At 37.8% G+C, this 19,380-nt stretch overlaps 1 protein-coding gene across 2 annotated transcripts in view; it reads right to left on the bottom strand.

Annotated features, from left to right (window-relative positions):
• Positions 1 to 19,380, bottom strand: part of ROS1 (ROS proto-oncogene 1, receptor tyrosine kinase) — a 112,535-nt gene that overhangs the window by 65,572 nt on the left and 27,583 nt on the right. For both annotated transcript variants that reach the window (XM_060030557.1, XM_060030556.1), the window contains exons 8-18: positions 17,644 to 17,845; positions 16,617 to 16,693; positions 15,022 to 15,144; positions 14,672 to 14,856; positions 13,832 to 13,929; positions 11,308 to 11,804; positions 9,728 to 9,940; positions 8,866 to 8,976; positions 7,544 to 7,722; positions 5,188 to 5,379; positions 1,681 to 1,781 (exon numbers count right to left, since the gene is read on the bottom strand). In XM_060030557.1, coding sequence (XP_059886540.1) covers positions 1,681 to 1,781; positions 5,188 to 5,379; positions 7,544 to 7,722; positions 8,866 to 8,976; positions 9,728 to 9,940; positions 11,308 to 11,804; positions 13,832 to 13,929; positions 14,672 to 14,856; positions 15,022 to 15,144; positions 16,617 to 16,693; positions 17,644 to 17,845 — 1,978 coding nt within the window. The remainder of the gene's footprint in view (positions 1 to 1,680; positions 1,782 to 5,187; positions 5,380 to 7,543; positions 7,723 to 8,865; positions 8,977 to 9,727; positions 9,941 to 11,307; positions 11,805 to 13,831; positions 13,930 to 14,671; positions 14,857 to 15,021; positions 15,145 to 16,616; positions 16,694 to 17,643; positions 17,846 to 19,380) is intronic.

Here is a 19,380-nt window from a genome sequence, read left to right as displayed (position 1 = left end):
ATCGCCAGTATCTTACATTTCTAGGGAAGGGAACAACCAGTTTTCTATGGTTCACAGTTGGGAAATGAACAAGAGCTGTATGTTATAGCTGATATGAAATAAATGATTAATCAGATTTGCTGTGTTTATGCTCGTATGCATTATAGGTTTATAAACATATACTCCTTTTTTATAGTCTCTATGATTAAGAGTTTTTCCATAAACCAAAAAATATATATTTTTTAATCTAAAAGTAATTTTGACATTGTCTTCATAGAGCACAAATTCTTGGTCTTTGTAAGATTAGACTCTTTTGAAAATTTGATGAAATGAATGGATGCTCAATTTCCAAGCACTCACACACCACCTGAAGCCCTCCATGAACTCCCTAGGGGGTCCAAGAACCCAATATTAGAAATCTCTGCCCTAGAGCAGGACCTTTTGTTTTACTTTAACCTTTTCCTATCTCTCTAATTTACCATGTGACAGTCGGCAAATTTATACACATCTGTGGTTTCAGTTTCCTCATCTATGTAATAATATGACCTCTAAATTCTCCCTTTAACTGCTGTTCTTTAATGATTTTATGCCCTGTATTTTAATTTGAGATATGTAACTGTTTCCTTGAAGTTAAAAACTATTGGCTGTTTAAACTAAAAATAGTAGTGAACATGGATTTTAGAGTGTAGATGAAAGTAAAACATATGACAACAAGAACCCAAAGAGTGAAGGGTAATAATTGGAAACATATCACCATAAAGTTTTAAAATCATTTATGAAGTAAGAATATTTTGAATATGACTGTGGTAAGTTGAAGATATTTAATGTTAAAAATGCATATTTTACTCTCTAAAGCAACCTAAAGAAAATTATAAATACACATAATTAAAATGTTGTGAGAGGAGATAAAATGGAATACTAAAAAAGTATTTTATTTACCCTCAAAAATGCAGAGAAGTAGAACAGAGGAATGAACAGCTGATGAGACAAATGGAAGTCAAACACCAAGATGGTAGACTTAAATCCCAACATATCAATAATTATATTAAATGTAAATGAATCAAACACCCCACTTAAAAGGCAGAAATTGTCAGACTGCATAAAAAAGCAAAACTTTATATGCTATTTACAAGAGACACCTTTTAAATGTAAAGACGAAAATTGAAAGTAAAGAGATATAAAGAGCTGTACCATTGCAAACACTAAGCATAAGAAAGCTGCTATGACTTTCCTAATACTATCAGACAAAATGGTCTTTAAGATGAAGAATATTACCATAGATGAATGAGGATATTTTATAGTAATAAAAGGAAATACAATGTAATCAAGTATATAGATAACAATACTAAATACAAAGCATGCAGATACGTCAACTAAAGAGTTATAGGCAAATCTATAATCATAGTTGGAGACTATATTAAGAAGCAGAAAAACCCATCCACCCATTTCCTGGGCTCTTGAGGGACATTCTCCTCAGTGCCTCTACTGGACTCTCTTTACATCCTATCACAGTATTCACCATATCCTACGGTAATTGGTTATTTAAAAACTTACCTTTCCTTACAATCACAATGCCTGCAACACAGTGGAAAATTAGTAAATGTTTATTGGAAGAATAAATGAATTCTCATGCACTATCATTTATAACTGAGGAGCAAGTTGTTCTCTTATTCTCAACCAATTGCCTTCAATCTTACTTACCTCTGACCCCGAAGAACAGCTGTGTACAGGTGAATACACTGACTGTCTTGAACCAACCAATACAGGAGCCCATCACTAAGGTCTAAAGTTAGAGCAATTACCTAAATAGAAAATATGGAAAGAAAACAAATCAAATACATGTTTAAGGATACCTTTGTGATTATGTCACACTTAAGCTACAGATTTCTCTTTAACATCCTCTTTGGAATAATAAACTCAGTGATTATTGCCTTTCACTGAATATAAATATTATATGAGTATGTCTATTACTATGTAATTTTGATATAAGCACTGGTTTCCTAAAAATCCCCAAATGGCAAGAAGTATTCACTTCTATATACTTATCTCTAGTGGTTCTCAAAGTTTGATTCTTGGACCAGCAACATCAGCATCATCTGGGAATTTGTTACAAATACAAATTTTCAACCACACTCCAGGTCCTACTGAATGAGGGACTTTGAGCCACTGTGTAAAGCCTTGTCTAAAGCTAGCCATAACTTTGGACTCTTCAGCCACATAAGCCAGTGAATTTGATCGTTGTTTAAATCAGTTGTTCTCAATTGCTACACATTAGAATTACCTGTGGAATTCTTTAAACATCTCAATTCCCAGTCTGCATCCTGTTAAATTTTGATCTCTGGAGATGGTATCCAGTCTCCAGTATGTCTTCATATTCCCCAGGTAATTCCAATGTGTCCCCAAGTTTGAGAACCAGTGGTTCAAACCATTTAAAATTATATCTCCTGTTAATTACAACCAAAAAATCCTGATATTTTTCTAAAATATAACACAAACAGGGTTTTTATGTGATATAATTGGATAGAGTCATGTATATATAAAGTCCTATTTCCAGCTGACATCTTACAACTACTTCTTATTACTCTTTCTTTGTCTTCTTTTTACAATCTATGTCTTAATTTTACATCCAGTTGACTACGTGAGGCTTGAGGGAAGACTGTTTCTCCTATGAAATAAGGTGCATGAGATAGAAGTTACAATCCAAAGGATCTTTTTTGCTTTCTTTGGCTTTATAGGTATTTTTCAGATGAGTTGAGATTGCTAGGAGTCTGACCTCAGAATAGCAGAGTCTTTCTATAGCAGACCTAGAGGCTGAGAGGTATCAGATAGGATTAAAGTTGATGACTGTATCTTTAGCAAGATACAACAGCATATAAACAAAAAGATGAGCCAGTGGAAAATGTAAAAAGAATACAATAAAGTATCCAACAACTAAAAGTACTTGCTGGCAAGTTACCCAAGGCTTGCTACAAAGAAATAATCTCAAGACCCATGGCTACAAGAACCTTCAGTAGTCATGTAAATCACAGCCTTCAATCTTCAAGAAAACTCAACCTACTCCTTTCCCAAAAGGTAGAAAACTATTCTAGCAATTCCTAGCCTTTCAGGAGTTGAATTATGTCCTTTCTTCAGGCTAAAAGAGATTTATTGATAATTTTTCCAGTTAAAGTGAAACCAAGTTAATATTGTTCGGTTATCTATAATGAGATGCACTAGAGTTTTCCAAATTACAGATTAACTCTACTTTATCTCTTAAAAAAGAGTTTCTACAACTCCCTTTGCTGGAATACAACAAACTGTTCAAGCTATAAGTGAAATTCAGGTATTGGATCATTACCCCATTCCTTTACACCAGCCATTTGGGCCCATATTTAAGCAGTGTCAGAGGCTGTTCCATAAATCTTTGGTAACCATTGTTATGTCTAGTAACTCCCATACGTAGGAAATAATCCCTTTGATCTAAACAAAAACCTTAAAGTTTAATCCTCTGGTAAAATGTACTATATACTATGAGCCTGACACATCAGATGTGGCAAAAAGTATCTTTTCACTTTAAAAGAATTTCTCATTTCATTCTCCCTTTTCATCGCACAAATGAGTCTTTCTATAAATGATTGGCTAACTATTTTATTACACCGTTGATTGCAAAGTATCTTATACTCCGTGATAAATCTGTGAGTAACACAGAAAGGAATGACAGTGAGATGGAGCGCTTTGCTCAGTGCAAAACATATTACCTTCAAAACACCTACTAGCATTAATGGAGGCAGATGAATAAAACTAGCCACGGAACCAGAACACAGATTTGCACAAGTAGGAACAACATTAGCCAGCCTGTGAGAGTATCTGGAGTGGATTTTAAAGAAAAGTGTATTTCCCCAAACATGCTGAGAAATCTAATGATTCACTCATTTACAGAAAAGTCCCCAGGGCCACTCCCGAGCTATCCTGAGTGGAAAAAGCTCAAACGACAAGATCAGGACAGCAGGGAGATTACTGACAAAGTCTCAGGGATGAATAGGAAGTTACTCCTGATATACTGTTACCTTTAATATGCTTTTACACAGAAAAAGGTTTTCCCCTAACATTTCTTATGGAGACATAAAAAATGTACTTTCTTTGTATTCAGACTCAAGTGGCTCTAAAATAGAATTAAGGGATTATTTCATTATTTGACAGGAATAATTAATCTCTGGATATGGTGTGTAAATTTCTATTTCTTTTAAATATCTGTGTTATAATCTGTAGGTGCCAATCTTAGGAATTATAACTGATACATCCTATGGAATTGAGGATCAGTGACTCAACAATTTGTTTGTTTGTTTATAAATGATCTGATACATCTGTATTATCTCTACTGACAACAAAAAAGGCTTTAAAAAAAATAAGAAAATTTGAAGAAATATCCTAGATAGAAATAGTATAAATGATATATTTCTTCTTCATGCTTTTCTGTAATTCCTAAATTTTCTACAGTAGACATATATTATTACGATGATCAGAGAAAACAAAATTCAGAAATTTAGATGGGTTGCTAGAGGGTAGCTAAACAGGATCAAGAAAAATAGGTATTGCTTCTAGAAGTTGAGGAAGTAAAAATATCATTTGTTTTAGAACCATTTCTATATCAGGGTATTTTTTCGATTGAGTTACAAAATACAAGCTTAACCTCTATTGAGTGGTTACCATGTGCCTGGAACTATTCTCACTACTTCCCATGAATTATCTCATTTAATCTTCACAACAACCCTAAGAGGACAATTGTTAATATTCCCATTTTTCAGATAATGAAACAGACACAGAGAAGTCAACTGTCCTAGGATTTACACAGTTTTTAGAGCAGTCAGTACCAGAAATTGATTGAAAATAATAAAACACCTAATCATCGCCCAAGAAGAAGCTCTAAAATATCCAAAGAATTCCTAAAGACTATGAAAACAGACGGAAATTAAAATGCTCGTGAAGTGTGAGTCCATTCAAGATAAAGCAAACTATAAAAATCTCCACATTATATTCTAATTTATTTAATCACTTATGACAATCAATAAGACTTAGAGAAAGTTTGGTTATACCAAGATCTTACCATAACAGTATTTCTTTTCAGATTCTACCTGAACAACTCACAATAAGCAGAAACAGTATTATCATAACTATAAAACAGCATTATTTAGTACTATTAAATGATCAGATCTTAGTTTTCATTTTCACCTTTTTCCCAGAAAACCAAGGCTGTGCCTGCAGTATAAGGGAACTTTCTCCATTTAGCCTGGTACTTTCAACTGAATACAGTGTGGTCCAATAGAGATATCCGGCAACTGAGTCCACCACCATGTCATTCACCAACGACTTCACGTGAGTCACAATGTCTGTGTGTCCTGTCGACAGAGACTGCCTTTGTATCTACAAAACATAGTCATGTCAGTTAGTGATTTTCAAATGGCATCATGATTTCTGAATAGTTTATTGCAATTGTTAGTAAATTACTGCATTCATACATTCATTTGTTCAACCACAAGTAGTTATTGGCACTCTGTGCTGGGTAGTGTGCCTAGCCTTGGAAACATAACAGTTAGAAGTTATAAGAAAGTTAGAGGTTATAAGGAAGCTTACTCCTTTTCATACCTCTAAAGAGAAAGGAGATACATTTATTTTGAGTTAAAATACTTGCCCTTCCTAATCATACATCCAATCAACACATAAAAATGTATTTGATTAGGCTCCCAAAGAAGAAGTATACTCCTGATAAATGGTGATGTCTCTCTCCTTACTCCTGTCAGTATATCTCCATAATATTAATTACTATCATTATTGAGTACCTATTGTGTGCCAGGCACTGTACTTCTTTATTTCAATCTTTAAAATATTAGCTCTTTTAACCCTCACATTAAGCCTGTAAATGATTTCTATTTCCTACTTTTTCACAAGTAAACTGGGTTCAAAGAAGTTAAGTAATTTTTCAAGGAGTGGAACTGTTTTATAAGAGACAGAGCAAATACTTGAAACCAATTTTTATCCCACTCTTCCACTTCCTCCTTCAAAACTATTTTCAAACTAACCCATTTTGGGGAGCATTCTCTGATTAACCCCAGTCAACTCCATTCTGCCTACAGGTCATTGGCACTTATGAATTCAGACTATACCATATTGCTTTGCTTCTAAATACATTGTTTTGTATGCTTCTTCTATTAATTCATGAATGTTTTTTGTTTGTTTGTTTTTTTGGCTGCGTTGGGTCTTCGTTGCTGCCCGTGGGCTTTCTCTAGCTGCGGCTAGTGGGGGCCACTCTTCGTTGCAGTGCGCGGGCCTCTCATCAAGGTGGCTTCTTTTGTTGCGGAGCACGGGATCTAGGGTGCACGGGCTTCAGTAGTTGTGGCACACGGGCTCAGTTGCTCCGCGGCATGTGGGATCCTCCCAGACCAGGTCTTGAACCCGTGTCCCCTGCATTGGCAGGGGGATTCTTAACCACTGCACCACCAGGGAAGCCTCATGAATGTATTTTTATGTCATGAAAAGAGCAGGGGCAAGTAGTGATGGTTGCACAACACTGAACATACTAAAAACCACTGCATTTTATACAATCAAAGGGTGAATTTTATGGTACATGAATTATATCTCAACAAAGCTGATATATTTTTTCAACAGAGCAGAGGCATGTCATCTATTTTCTTCATATTCTCTACTATGCCTATTCTCAAGACTCTAAACATATTGGTAACAGATAATGAGTAAATAAATGAATGGATGCGTGCCTTCCTGATTAGAAAACGATTTCCGTACCATATTTCTTGATCTGTTAGACCAGTGTTCTCATCAGCAACCGTCTTATATTTCAGTGTGCGCAATGCACGGGATGTCTTCATCTTGCCCCCAAATCCACTCTCCACCCTCCTCTGTGCCCCCTGAGCCTGATATCAATGGACTACGTCAACCTAGCTCTGTTGTTCTCTGGCTTCCAGAGAGTTTCAGCCAATGGAAGCACTGGCAGAAGATCAGATGCCAGAAGAAAAGAGGGATAGGGGTACATAGGTACCCCCGTATCACTCCTTGCTAGACCATACATTTTGACAGTGGCTGGCTTTCATGTCAGCAACTCTCCTAAAGCTACAGCCCTCACCATTCTTGCCCTTCTTTCCCTTGCCCTTTATGCCTGGTGGCAGTAATAGCCTCCCACACTTGCTAGCCCAGGGCATGCTTCACCATCCTTTGTTCATTTTCCTTAGCCCTGTAGATACCTTTGAAAATAGTCTCATCACTTAGTTTCTTTTAATCATGCCTTTGGAGTGTGCCATCTTCCCTAGGACACTGACCCACTGGTGAACATTTTAATATATTTATTTTAACATATTATTGAAAATATGTGACAAATACACCACATAGTGATATAAAATTTCCTTTATACCTAAATACGTTTTAATTAAAAAGTGAGTAGGCTTAGAGACAAATACTAAGTAAATAGTAGCAGAGGTGGTACACAAGTATGAAAAAAATTGTGAAAATTACATTCCAGTCACTGAAATGGGTGGGCATTGTTCGAGAGCATCCAGAATGCCAGGCTTCTACTTACCATGTACGTCTTTCCAGCCCAGTAGAGAAAGTGACCCAGCCACTCGAAAGCTAACGCCCCTGCTCCTGCAATGTTGGGTATGTGATAATTCTCTGAGATGTCCGTCCCACTCAGCAGCCACACATAGACATCACCTTTCATGTCGCTGTAGTAGAGGCTGTTGTTATACCAATCCATGTCTCAAAACAAAGTGAATTGGTAGCAGTTATTTTTTCATACATGCCAGCGTAAACATGGCGAGTCAACAAATCACACATGCACCTCAACATAACATTAAAGCATATACTAACATAGATACTCACTAGAACTTCAAGGATCTGTCAAGAATTTTATCCCAAAATCTTAACCCCTGGAACTAGAGAGAGGAACTAATAGTCATTGAGTGTCTCCTCTTTGCCAAACATTGTCTTGGGCACTTTTACCTATTTCACTCGACTCTTAAAAACAAAGCTATGAAGTAGAAATCATCCCCATTTTTTTTTTCTTTTTCTTTTTTTGGCTGTGCTGTGAGGCTTGCGAGATCTCAGTTCCTCAACCAGGGATTAAAGCCGGGCCATGGCATTGAAAACCCAGACCCCTAACTGTTAGGCCACCAGGGAACTCCCCATCCGCATTTTTGACATGGAGAATGGAAGACTCCGTGAAATTATCTATTCTGCCCGAGGTCTCACAGGTGAAAAGAGGAGGAGACCAGATTCAAGACAACTTCAAAGCATCGTTCTTTCTGTTAGTACCACACCGCCTCCTAAGTCCAACTCATTTTGGTCAGAAATGCTGTGGTACTTTTAATAGCCAAACAAAGAGATCTAATAATTAGATAATTATAGAAGATGCCATTAAATAATAAATAAATAATAATAAATTATAGAAGATGCCATTGAAGTAAGATACCATTACTTAATCTTCTTTGTCATGAAATTCTTTCTTATACTTGATTTAGAACTTCACATAGCTGTTCTGTGTTCCAGTCTTACAGCAAACTCATAATAAATGACTTAACTATAGCTGTCTTCATGGAACAAGTTAGGCTGTTACTGTGAGACAACATTGAGAAATTAAAATACATGAGAAGTATATCAAAGCCTTCCTGGAATGGACATAAATCATTAAATAACTACATTTTGTGGAGTAATAAATGGCCCTCCTCCTTGAGAACAGACATTTTCTTAATAGTGTCACTGGCAGTATAGTTCAGTCAATATTTTTTCCTTTCATTATTGACCTAATACTAAAATACGCAATCCTTTTGATTGGTTGAATATCTCAAGAAGTCTTACAAGTAGAAACCTGCCATCCAAGTGTACAGGGGACTCGGTGTTTACCTGATACATTTCCCATATCAGAGGATAGGAATTCTCCCGGGCCAAAGCTATTTAATGGTTTACTCCAAAGCCCATCTTCTTTCACAGCCATGATAAATGGTGGCTCTGCAGCTGTTTGGTTTAAAAAAAGAAAAAATTGAAAGAAATATCACAGAAAACACACTTTTTTTAGGTACACATTTATACGTTAGATTTCCTTCATAAAGTCAATGAGCATTTTGAAAAATACTCTGGAATAATATGAGTAATTGTATCTGCTTAAAAGAATTATCTATCATATTAAACATACTTTCTGATTTTTGTGTAAATAGTTGTAATTGAATGTGAAGAGAAATGTGTAGTGATGTTGCCTCTATAGCAATGTCATGGTCATGGCAGAATTTTTTTTTTTTTTTTTTTTTTGCTTTAACTATTGGTGGCCATAGTCCTATTCAGAGCACCCAGAATCGATTGCGATAACAACAGTAGTGTAAATGGGTCAGTTATCTTTCCATTTTTTTTCAACCAAGAGGATAGAATTCAACATAATTCACAGCCCCTCAGCTTCTCTCGCCAAGACCTTCAGAGTTCAAGGAGTGCTACTGCTTAATAAACCATGAGAAAGGAGAAAACCATGAAGAAGAAGAGAATTATATTGTTTGTTAAAAAATATCTTGGACAGTTTAAAAGAGCAGGTTAGAAACATAAATGTCACACAATGCTTTATTTGCTTTCCTAATCTCAGATAATAAACACATCCTCAAGGGGTCAACGCACTCTCATTCTAATTTTTTTTACCACATTGAAGGTGAGAAATTTTAAAGGACATAGGGAGAAAGGCTTTTTGTCAGAATCACTCCCTAAATCAAGACTATTTTCTCACCTGGTACCAGGGTAGTTCCCACTGAGGGCTCTGACCAAGGGCCTGGCCCCTTGGGAGAACTTGCTCTCACAAAAACCTTGTATTTCGTAGCACTCTGAAGGTCGTGTACATTAAGGATGGTCCCACTTATATTAGAGAACACGTGAGTGGTTTCAGGAAAGTCTTGGGTTGATACTTTCACCTCGTAAGTCCAGTTCTGCCAGGCGGAAGGGCCTAATTGGAAGAGTTAAACAATGTTACTGATGAGGATGACATCAGCAAGGGCAAACAAAGGACTGTCAGTAAATTTATCTACAGCTTCACCTTGAGTGAAAGGATAATTGGGCCTGTTACCCCGTAATCACCAGGGTTAACTTGGTGACGTGACTAGGACAGTGGTCATCCCACCCACTCATTTTGTTCCATCAAAGGAGACATCATGCCCAGCAAATCAGAGGCCACTGTTCCCCCGTCAGTGCTGTATGCTTGGCTGCATAGAACTGTCGGAGGGCTTTTCTATACAAGCTCCTAATAAACAAATGCTTAATGATGAATCTCTAATATAATTTCCAGGGTTGGTAGAGCATCTCCCTTCTAGAAGCCCAAACAATACAAAAGAATTTTTTTTTGCTAATTCATTTTCAGCCATCTTTGACCTATACAGCAAACAGGCATAATTAACTTAGTCTTAAAGTAAAAAAATAGCCAATGTTTGCTAGATACTCTAGGGGACCAGGGGTTGACAAACGGCAGCCCACAGGCCAAATCTGGCCCACTGCCTGTTTTTGTAAATAAAAGTGTACTGGAACACAGCCACAGCTACATGTTTACATTTTATCTATGGCTGTTTACACACCACAAGGACAGAGTTGAGTAGCTATGCCAGAAGCCATATGACCCACAAAGCTGAAAATATTTACTTATCTAGTCCTTCCTTTATAGAAAAAAGTTGCCAGCAGCTGTGCTAGACACTGTTCTAAGTGTTCTACCTGTGCATCTTAATTTGGTCTGTATGACAATCCCATAGAAGTATATAATTGATGTTTTTATTCCAGTAGCGAAAACATGCATGAAGTGGTTAAGTAACTTGCCCAGGTCATTCTGCTAAAAAAGGGCAAGACCAGCCTTTGAATCCATGCAGGCTGGCTCCAGAGCCCACCTGCATACCCACCACACATGCTGCCTCTCCAGAGATGAAAATTCAAGTCCAGAGAGTTTTAGGCTCAAATTCATGCAAGATCTCCCTGGATACATAATCTCAACCCAAATCTCCGTCCCCCTGGCTAATGCATTCCCTCAGACTGGAATGTTAGTGCCTGACTCCAAGGAGACACTCAATAAATGCTCCACCCATTCTGTTGGGACATATATGATGAAATATAGAGATTCTCTTAATGCAAAACTGATAAATGTAGAACAAACGTATAAACACGTGTGTGTGTGTGTGTGTGAAAGAGAGAGAGAGAGCACTAAGTAGTGCTTTGAGTTGATGACTAAATAATCACATATGGGCTCTCAAAGTTGAGTCGCCAGGTCAAGCCATTCAAGCTTTCCTCTCCTTGCAGCAAGGCCAGTCTCCAGGCTGGGGACAGGGCACTCACTGGCTCCAATGGCGAGCACAGGGGGCTTCCACTGAACCAGGGCCTGGTGTGAGCCGAACAGCAATGAGAGCTGCTGTGGGCAGCCCGGCAGCGGGTGTGGCTGGGTGTACAAGCCAAAGATGACCAAGTTGCCAAACCCAAATTCTTCTATGTGACTCAGGTCACATCCCACGATGAACTCGTTAAAAGACAGAGAATCCTGTTGGAAAACAGCCTTGCCATCTGTGACCAGGAAGTCGTTGTTTTCACAAGCAAAGCTCTTCACATCAGTAAAGGGGACATGAGGTAGGACAAGGTGGGACGTGGAGCCATCCAGAAAGGTTGACATGAAGACTTGGGCGGTGTCATTGAAGTAAATGATTCGCTTGGACTGTGGCTTGATTGCAAAGTCCTTTAATGTGCCACTCTGCACAATACGCACAACTTCCGAGCCCCGACCAGAAGCCACAGGGAGATCGACTCTATAAATGCCGTCTCTCAGAAGATAAAAGAGATACCTGACACAGGAGCAAAAGAAGCCTGGTGTGATTCAGCGCGAGGGTGAAGGAGCAACAATGCCTCAGCACATTGTTTTATCCTGTTGGGCAATTAGAACCAGGTATCTCCAGAGTGGATAAGTACAGGGTTTCCCAAGGTGCAAAGTAGTAAAGGTACTTATTAAAGATATGCTCTAGTCATTTAAGAAAAAGAGAAGAAAGGTGAGGAGAGCTGGGTGTGGGGGGAGGAGGACGGAGGTGAGAGAGAGAAGCAGCAGGGATGGGGGAGAGGGAAGAGTTTTATAATAAGTACAAACTCAGTGAGTGAATAATTCAGTGGTGCAAGATAACAGCATAATGGTAACCGTTTTTAATCAGAAGAATAAACTATTTCATCTGCCTGAAATTCTTCAGGAATACTACATAAAAAGGGTTGCTAAAAGTTTTGATTTTTACAGAAACTCTATCATTGTATAGGGAGATGATTAGAAGACAGGCCCTGGAGCAAGAAGTCAAATACTGATTCCAGCGCAAAACAGCTGATGGTCGTGGGCGGTCGATAAATCAACTTGTGCTTTGCTTTCCTATCTATAAAATTGGGGTAATAAAAGTACTATCCCATACGGCTGAACAAGAATTAAATGAATTATTGGAAGTAATGCACTTAGAAGCACATATTAAGTGCCTGGTAACTATTATTGAATAATTATTATTATAATTTCTAGTCATATTTCAAAATCTAAGCACAAATCAGTTTTATCCTAATGGAAGAAAGAGCCACCAAAGACCTCTTTGAGATGTATTTTGAGCGACTGATTTAGTGAGTGAAGTTCATTATCCTCAGAATGAGTCATTTCGTGTAACTGCCAGCAACAAAGTTCATTTCATAGGATCTTAGACTTTTACAAATGAGGAAAATAAGATCCAAAGAGTCCAAAGGACTTGTCCTACATCACAGGGTTTTAAAAGAAAAAAAGAAAAAAATCCTGTAATTCAGTAATTCACTCAAGCTTAAAACATTAAAATAAATATCTGGTAAATTATGAAAGAATATGAATAGAAAATCTTGATTTTAAATCAATAATGAGTAAGAAAGTCAATTCGTGAAAGATAAAAAGTGCTATGGGCTATATTTTTTTTTCATTCAAAATGAAAACAACTTTATCCCTACAAGAAAGAAAAATGTTTAGTCTTACAAATGTTGGCCTTGCTTATTGGTTACTAACCTGTAATTATCTGATTATATTTAAGAAATAATAACCCCAAAATAACTTCCTATGTTTTCATCCTTCACATGTGAGCATGTGGAGATCATGTAATACATTCACAGTGAATAACTCATTTCATCCTCAAAATACCCCAACTGAGTATTATTGTCTTCCCCGAATGGGAGGATAAAGCAAAGGTCATAGACCCGAAGTTACTTTCTTGAAGTCCTCCTACAATTTAGCATCACAACTGAGCTAAAATGTGTCCATTTCATTTGTGGCAGGGGGAAGCATAGTGATTTGTAATGGCAAATTTTAACTTGTTATTAGCTATCAATTTCAGTTTCCTAAAGTGGATGGTAGCAGTGTTCTTTCTAAACCAGCCTCCTGATAGATGTGAGAACCAGACCAGAAAAATGAACAGGTGCTGAATTGCTCAGCAAGAGAAAATGGTGCAGTGAAAAGACGAAAGAGAGGCAGGAAGGGCTTCTCATGGGGAGCATCGAGGGGGAATAAGACCCTGAGTCATGCATAAAATAGTGATATACCCAAGACGAGAAACCAGGCCCCGGAGTCCCAGACAAGAAGTCTTTCCCATAAGCCCATATTTTACTGTGAAGGAGAAAGGAAAAACTACTTACCTAGAGAAGTAGTGGATCAAGTTTGAATGAAATTTCCTCTTGGCTCTATAAGAATGAAAAAAACTTTGCCTGGATTTAATTAAATGTGAAATCAGATACATAGATGGGCTCATCTGGTACTAGGATGTTATTAGCAAGCAAGTTTCCCCAAGATTCTTGCCAAAGGAAGAGAATTCACATTTGCAAGGCTAACACTCACCCATTGTATGAATCAGCCACAACTTTTTGAGGTGCAATAATTGAGGGAGGAGTAACTTCCTCAATGTTTGAGCAGTTTTCTAAATCACAGACACATACCTAGAGAAGAGTACATCAGTAGAATTAGTGTCTATTCAATTTGACCAACACGTATTTCTTGAGCAACTGTTCTGTATTTAGAATTTCACTAGTCACAGAGCACTTTTAGAAAACATAAAAAAGTTCTTAAAAGACAGTGTCATATCCTATATCCTAATGAGTTTATATCCTCTTGGTATCCGTGAAATACGAGTACGTATTTTCCTGGCTTACAGAGGCACTCAACTATTTTTATTAATATTTAAGCTGTTTCCAAGCTTAGGGGCTTCCAGCCGTAGTGATTGTGACCAGCCTGTCCCTTTAAAAGAAGGAAACTTGAAACACAGCAAACTGTGTCTTCTCAAAGGTTTGGTAATACAATATTTTCAGAGACCTACTAAAGTTATCCATGGTTATTATACAATTTACAATGCTTGCAGCTGATTTTATGATTGGCAGTTTTATCTAGTGATAATTCAGGTACCACCACTGTCTTATGGAAGATGAATTATCATTAGTATAAACTCATAGCTCTGAAAAATCACAATAAAGATGATTTAATGGTAGGTCAGGACTAGTACTAGGTAAAGTCTAGACCCTGCTATAGGCTAGATCTATGGTTCGTTGCTAACCCAGTGTCTAAAACATAGTAAACACTCAGTGACTAATTATTGAATGAAAGAATTATGTTTATTTGTAAATATACCAAGATATGCGTTAGAGTATCAATATCAAGTTGTTTACTTTAAATTCTCAGACTAACCAGTTGAGCCATGATGAAGTACATTCTCTGATAAAGCCAGTCTATGGAGATGGAAGAAATTAATCCTGAACCACTGTAAAAAATTCTCAGGTCAGACACGTCAGACATGTTGGCAGCTCCCTTCACCCATATGAGAGTTCCTTCAGAGAAATAAACAACTTGCTGGTGGACATTAACTGATATTCCTGGAAGAGCCATGCAAATACATGTGTGTTATTAGGTAACAACCAGACAAAACACTTCCATGAAAGAGAATTTATTTCTTTAATCCTTAATAAAGGGATTAAAACTGAAGTCAACCTGGATCTTTCTTTTCACACTAAGGAAACATTTTTCTCTATTACACTGACCTGTAATGTTACGGTGTGTAGCACTCGGCTGAAGGCAATGTGCTTCATCTACTAAATGTTTTAAAGATCTCTTTCGTAGAGAAGTTTTCCTGGATAAAAAGAGCCACCGTTCCTCTTCTTGAACTAAAACAACAACACACTTTCTAGACAGACAGACCAATCATATGCACGTTGACACAAAAAAGATCAATACCACCCTTCAAAACAAGGGGACTAGCACGTGAAAGAGGCTGGTCAGATTTTCTCTGAAGGCACTGGGGTATTTCAACTGTAGTACAAATCACATTCTGTGATGGGGATGAGAAGTACAGTGTCAGTCAAGTAGGATTTCTGGGTATGTGCCCCTAAATGCCCTCAAAATAACATCCCATGCGGGATCACTGTTCTCAACAGCCTTGCCCAAATAGGAGCTCGGCTTATTTTCCTCCACCATAGGAATCTGACTGCTTGGTGGAGGTGGTCCAGCCCAGGCTGGAGCGGGTTGTTGCATAACACACACATATGGACAAACTTCGGTTGTCTCTGTTTTGTCTTTAATTATCTCCCTTTGAGGCAGGAGAAAGGTCTGCAGTAATGAAATGTGAGGACTACAGAACCCTGACATCCTGTTCAACTGGAGACTGATGGAGTGTGTGTTGATGAACACTTTTAGTGTAATTAATAAATGTTATGCAATAATCACGGTAACAACAACCTTAAGCCTGCTCTATATTTAACTCGCCCTTTGGATGCTTCTTGCATAACAAAAATACCTCTCCTTTCCTAGAGTGTAGTAACAGCCCCAAAAAATAAACTAAAGGCTGGTGATAGATGACATTCACTCCCCACTGGCATAGGCGTGTGCAGCTTAGAGGACGGGGCAGTCAAGTCAGCAAATGGGGCTCCCATGAAAACGGAGAGCAGACTCCTAGAATTCTGAATCTTTGGGTGTTATTCCAGTCTTTTAACTCACTTCCCCAAAATATTTCCAGTGCTTCTTAGAGAGCATTTTCTTTTATCATTTTGCTCACGTGGGCATCATGCAGAAAGTATTCAATCTCTCAAGGCAATTGTTAAAATGCCGAAGTAAAAAAAAAAAAAAATGGTACTTGCAAAATAATAACAGAAGCCAATTTGGTAGACTGAATATTCAGAATGGTAAAATGTAACTTATTAAGTTTAGATATATTTAAAAACCTTAAGGAAACTGGAAGAAAAAGATATCTGGTCTGTGTTAAATGATAATACATGATATAAGGTGGAGGTTAGGGCAGAAACAATATATGTATCCCCTAAGTGTGTAAATGAGAGTCATAATCACTAGTGACTTTAACTGAAACCAGGGGTTTGCTTGAAGCCATTTTTTTAATCCCTAATTTTTTTTTAATTTTTAAATTCCGACGTGGAAACTTTAGATCAAACAACTTACTCCTATCTGTCAAATACTGGGACTCATTTAAAATTGAAAACTTATCAAGTATTCAGAAGACAGTGTGCATTTGGGCAGAACAGTAGGGTCTTGGGGAGCACCAGAGGACCCAGGACCTCCAAGATCTGAACCCACCCTTGCCACCCCCTCAGTTCCGTGTAACAGGAGGCGCATCCCCAGTCTCTACCTGCTGGGGATGAAGTGGTAATACTAGATTCTGCTTCCGGCCCCTCACCAACTTCATTTACTGCTGCAACAGAAAACCTATTCCAAAAACGATTTGGAGAGATGTATTTTACATGGCATGGTGTGAACATGAGATAAAAATAGAAGGAGCAATAACATTTCTATTTAAAGGACGATGTGGCAATGCATGTATCTAGTTACTTGGTGCCACTGCTTAGCACTAAAATGACCATCAATCACATCCTTGTTTGCATTCCCCATAGAATAGTTCAGGGTCACAGAGGTCAAAAACTGAACTCTGCTATCTGCATGACCCCCATTCATGCCCTAATTTAAAGAGGTCTTAGTAAATGCTGGAAAAGCTAACAATAATAAAATAATCCCCTTAACAGTTAATACAAAAATACCATTAACAGAATTTTACCTCCTTACTTTTTTCATGTTGGATTAAATGAAGCAATGATATTTATGATGCTTATAATGTCTTTTTTTAGCCAATATTTATAAGCCCATATTTATTAGCCCACATTTATCTCTGAATATAATAGAAATACTTACAAATGTTTTTGCTCAGGATGGTGTAATCTAATAAGCATAAAAACTTGAGGAAAACCACAGTAACTTAAACCAACAGCACAAAGCCAATGCGACTTCTCAAAATACATTTAAACTATTTTTTAGCCCTATTTCTTAAATAATATCATGCCTGTACCCATGCTGGTTACTATTTTTAAATTTTATATTGGAGTATAGTTGATTTATAATATTGTGTTAGATTCAGGTCTACAGCAAAGCAACTTAGTTATACATATACATATATCTATTCTTTTTCAGATACTTTTCCCATATAGGTTAGTACATAGTATAGAGTTCCCTGTGCTGTACAGTAGGTCCTTGTTGGTTATCTATTTTATATATAGTAGTGTGTATATGTTAATCCCAAACTCCTAATTTATCCCTCCCCCACCACCCCCCACCTTTCCCCTTTGCATGCTAGTTACATTTTTCCTGCACCACTTAATTCTTACCTGTAGGTGGTATTTGGTAGAGTGGAGTAAAACTGGAAACTGGTTCTCTGTGTCCCTGAATCTAACTTTTGATTTTTATTAATCAGCCTTAAGTTATAACCCAAAATAGGTCCACCTGGGAATTGAGGTGGAGCCCAACTGATTTCCACCGTGTCCGGACTGGAGCTTTCAATATTTTTAATGAGAGGAGCAGTTTCAGGAACTGGAAGAGATAATGGTGACATCGTGAGCAGAAAATATACAGTGAAAAATGTAAAAATGTAAATAGGATAGGAAAAAAATGTTGTTTTTTTGAAAACAGCATAAATGAAGTATTTTTGTTCATATTCACAGAAGTGATAGAAAGAAGATAGTAATATATCTATGAGCTGCAATTCTTGATCCCTAAATGATACCAGTTAACTACTTTCCTAAGGGACTCTTTCAAATGTTATTTTCCTCAGTTCTAATTTATGCAATAAAATTAAATGTGGAAGTATGCAAATTGGATAAATGTTCTAGAAAAAAAGTGGTCAAAAATCTCCAGAGACCTAAACACGTTGAAACGTGGGATGGAACCAGGTTAGGAAGGAGAAGAGAATCTGTAATAAACTGGAGTCAATGATTAACACAAGTTAAAAGAAGTAAGTCCTGGGGCCTGTTCCCTCACTAGAGTGCTGTGGCCGGACTAGTTCCAGCTAAAGATATGGATTTAGATAAGCCTGAATTAGAACAGTCTGCTTCACTTTTGCTGGCATCAGCTCTGCTGACCTAGACTGTACTTTCCTCCCCCAGCTCCCAAGGTCCCCTGGAACCCAGGCTTTCTGTGCCTTAGCAACATCCCTTCCCTTGTGAAGGATGAAAGGAGCATGCATTCTCTAATTAAGCGCTCACCCACAGACTTTAGGAGCTACCCAAGTGACAAAGAACAGAAAGGAAAACAAATGATCTAACAGCCTATCTTCCACCCATGTCTCCACCTGCTTTCCATACCCCCCACGCCCTGAAACCACACCCTTTTATTTCGTCTTTCCATAGAAAGACAGACTGATGTCACTTTGCTCTTCAGTACTCTCTCTGCCTCGGAACAATTTTGGCAGGTGCTCTGCGTCACCCCTGACCCTTTAGAGTGGGGAGAGAAGAGACAGTTCAGCCCTCGCATTGGCTGCATTTTAAAAAGGCTTTTTAATTGATCTCTCAGCCTTTCTCTGATACAGTTCCTCCCCAACTCTCAGACTGAGCTTTAGCAAACACAAATACCATCACATCACTCCTCTGCTCCATGCACTCAGTCACCCTGGTGAACAGGGAAGTAGGAATCATCTCCCAGTGAATCAGAATCAGGATGTCAGAAAAACTAACTCTTCAGGGTCAGTGCCCAGACAGACATGATCTGCTCCACTTCAAGCATGTAGATGTCCCATGGTGAACTGTGATTATTGTCCAAATCGCCCCCACAAAAATCGTCCCTGAAAAGGCTGGTCAGGTTAGGCAAGGTAACCATTCCACCTGATTAAGAAATTATCTTCATAAAGGCCCCAATTAAAAGGCAGTAATACCATCTAAAAATCATATATTTCCCATAGCTAAAAAAGAAAAGAATCATGAAGTGATGGAACATGAAACAGATAACTTTATAAGTTTTGATGTGGCTAAAAAAAGTGAGATAGAATTGAGGCATGCGATGCTATCCATGGAAAAGACCCTCAGTACGAGGACTGGAACACCTGGAGGGTATGTGGGCTTGCATATCCAGAG

The sequence above is a fragment of the Delphinus delphis genome, chromosome 14, assembly GCF_949987515.2.
Source record: "Delphinus delphis chromosome 14, mDelDel1.2, whole genome shotgun sequence".
Taxonomy (NCBI): Eukaryota; Metazoa; Chordata; class Mammalia; order Artiodactyla; family Delphinidae; genus Delphinus; species Delphinus delphis.
The sequence above is the reverse complement of the archived record's forward strand: the minus strand, read 5'-3'. Positions and strand labels throughout refer to the sequence as shown.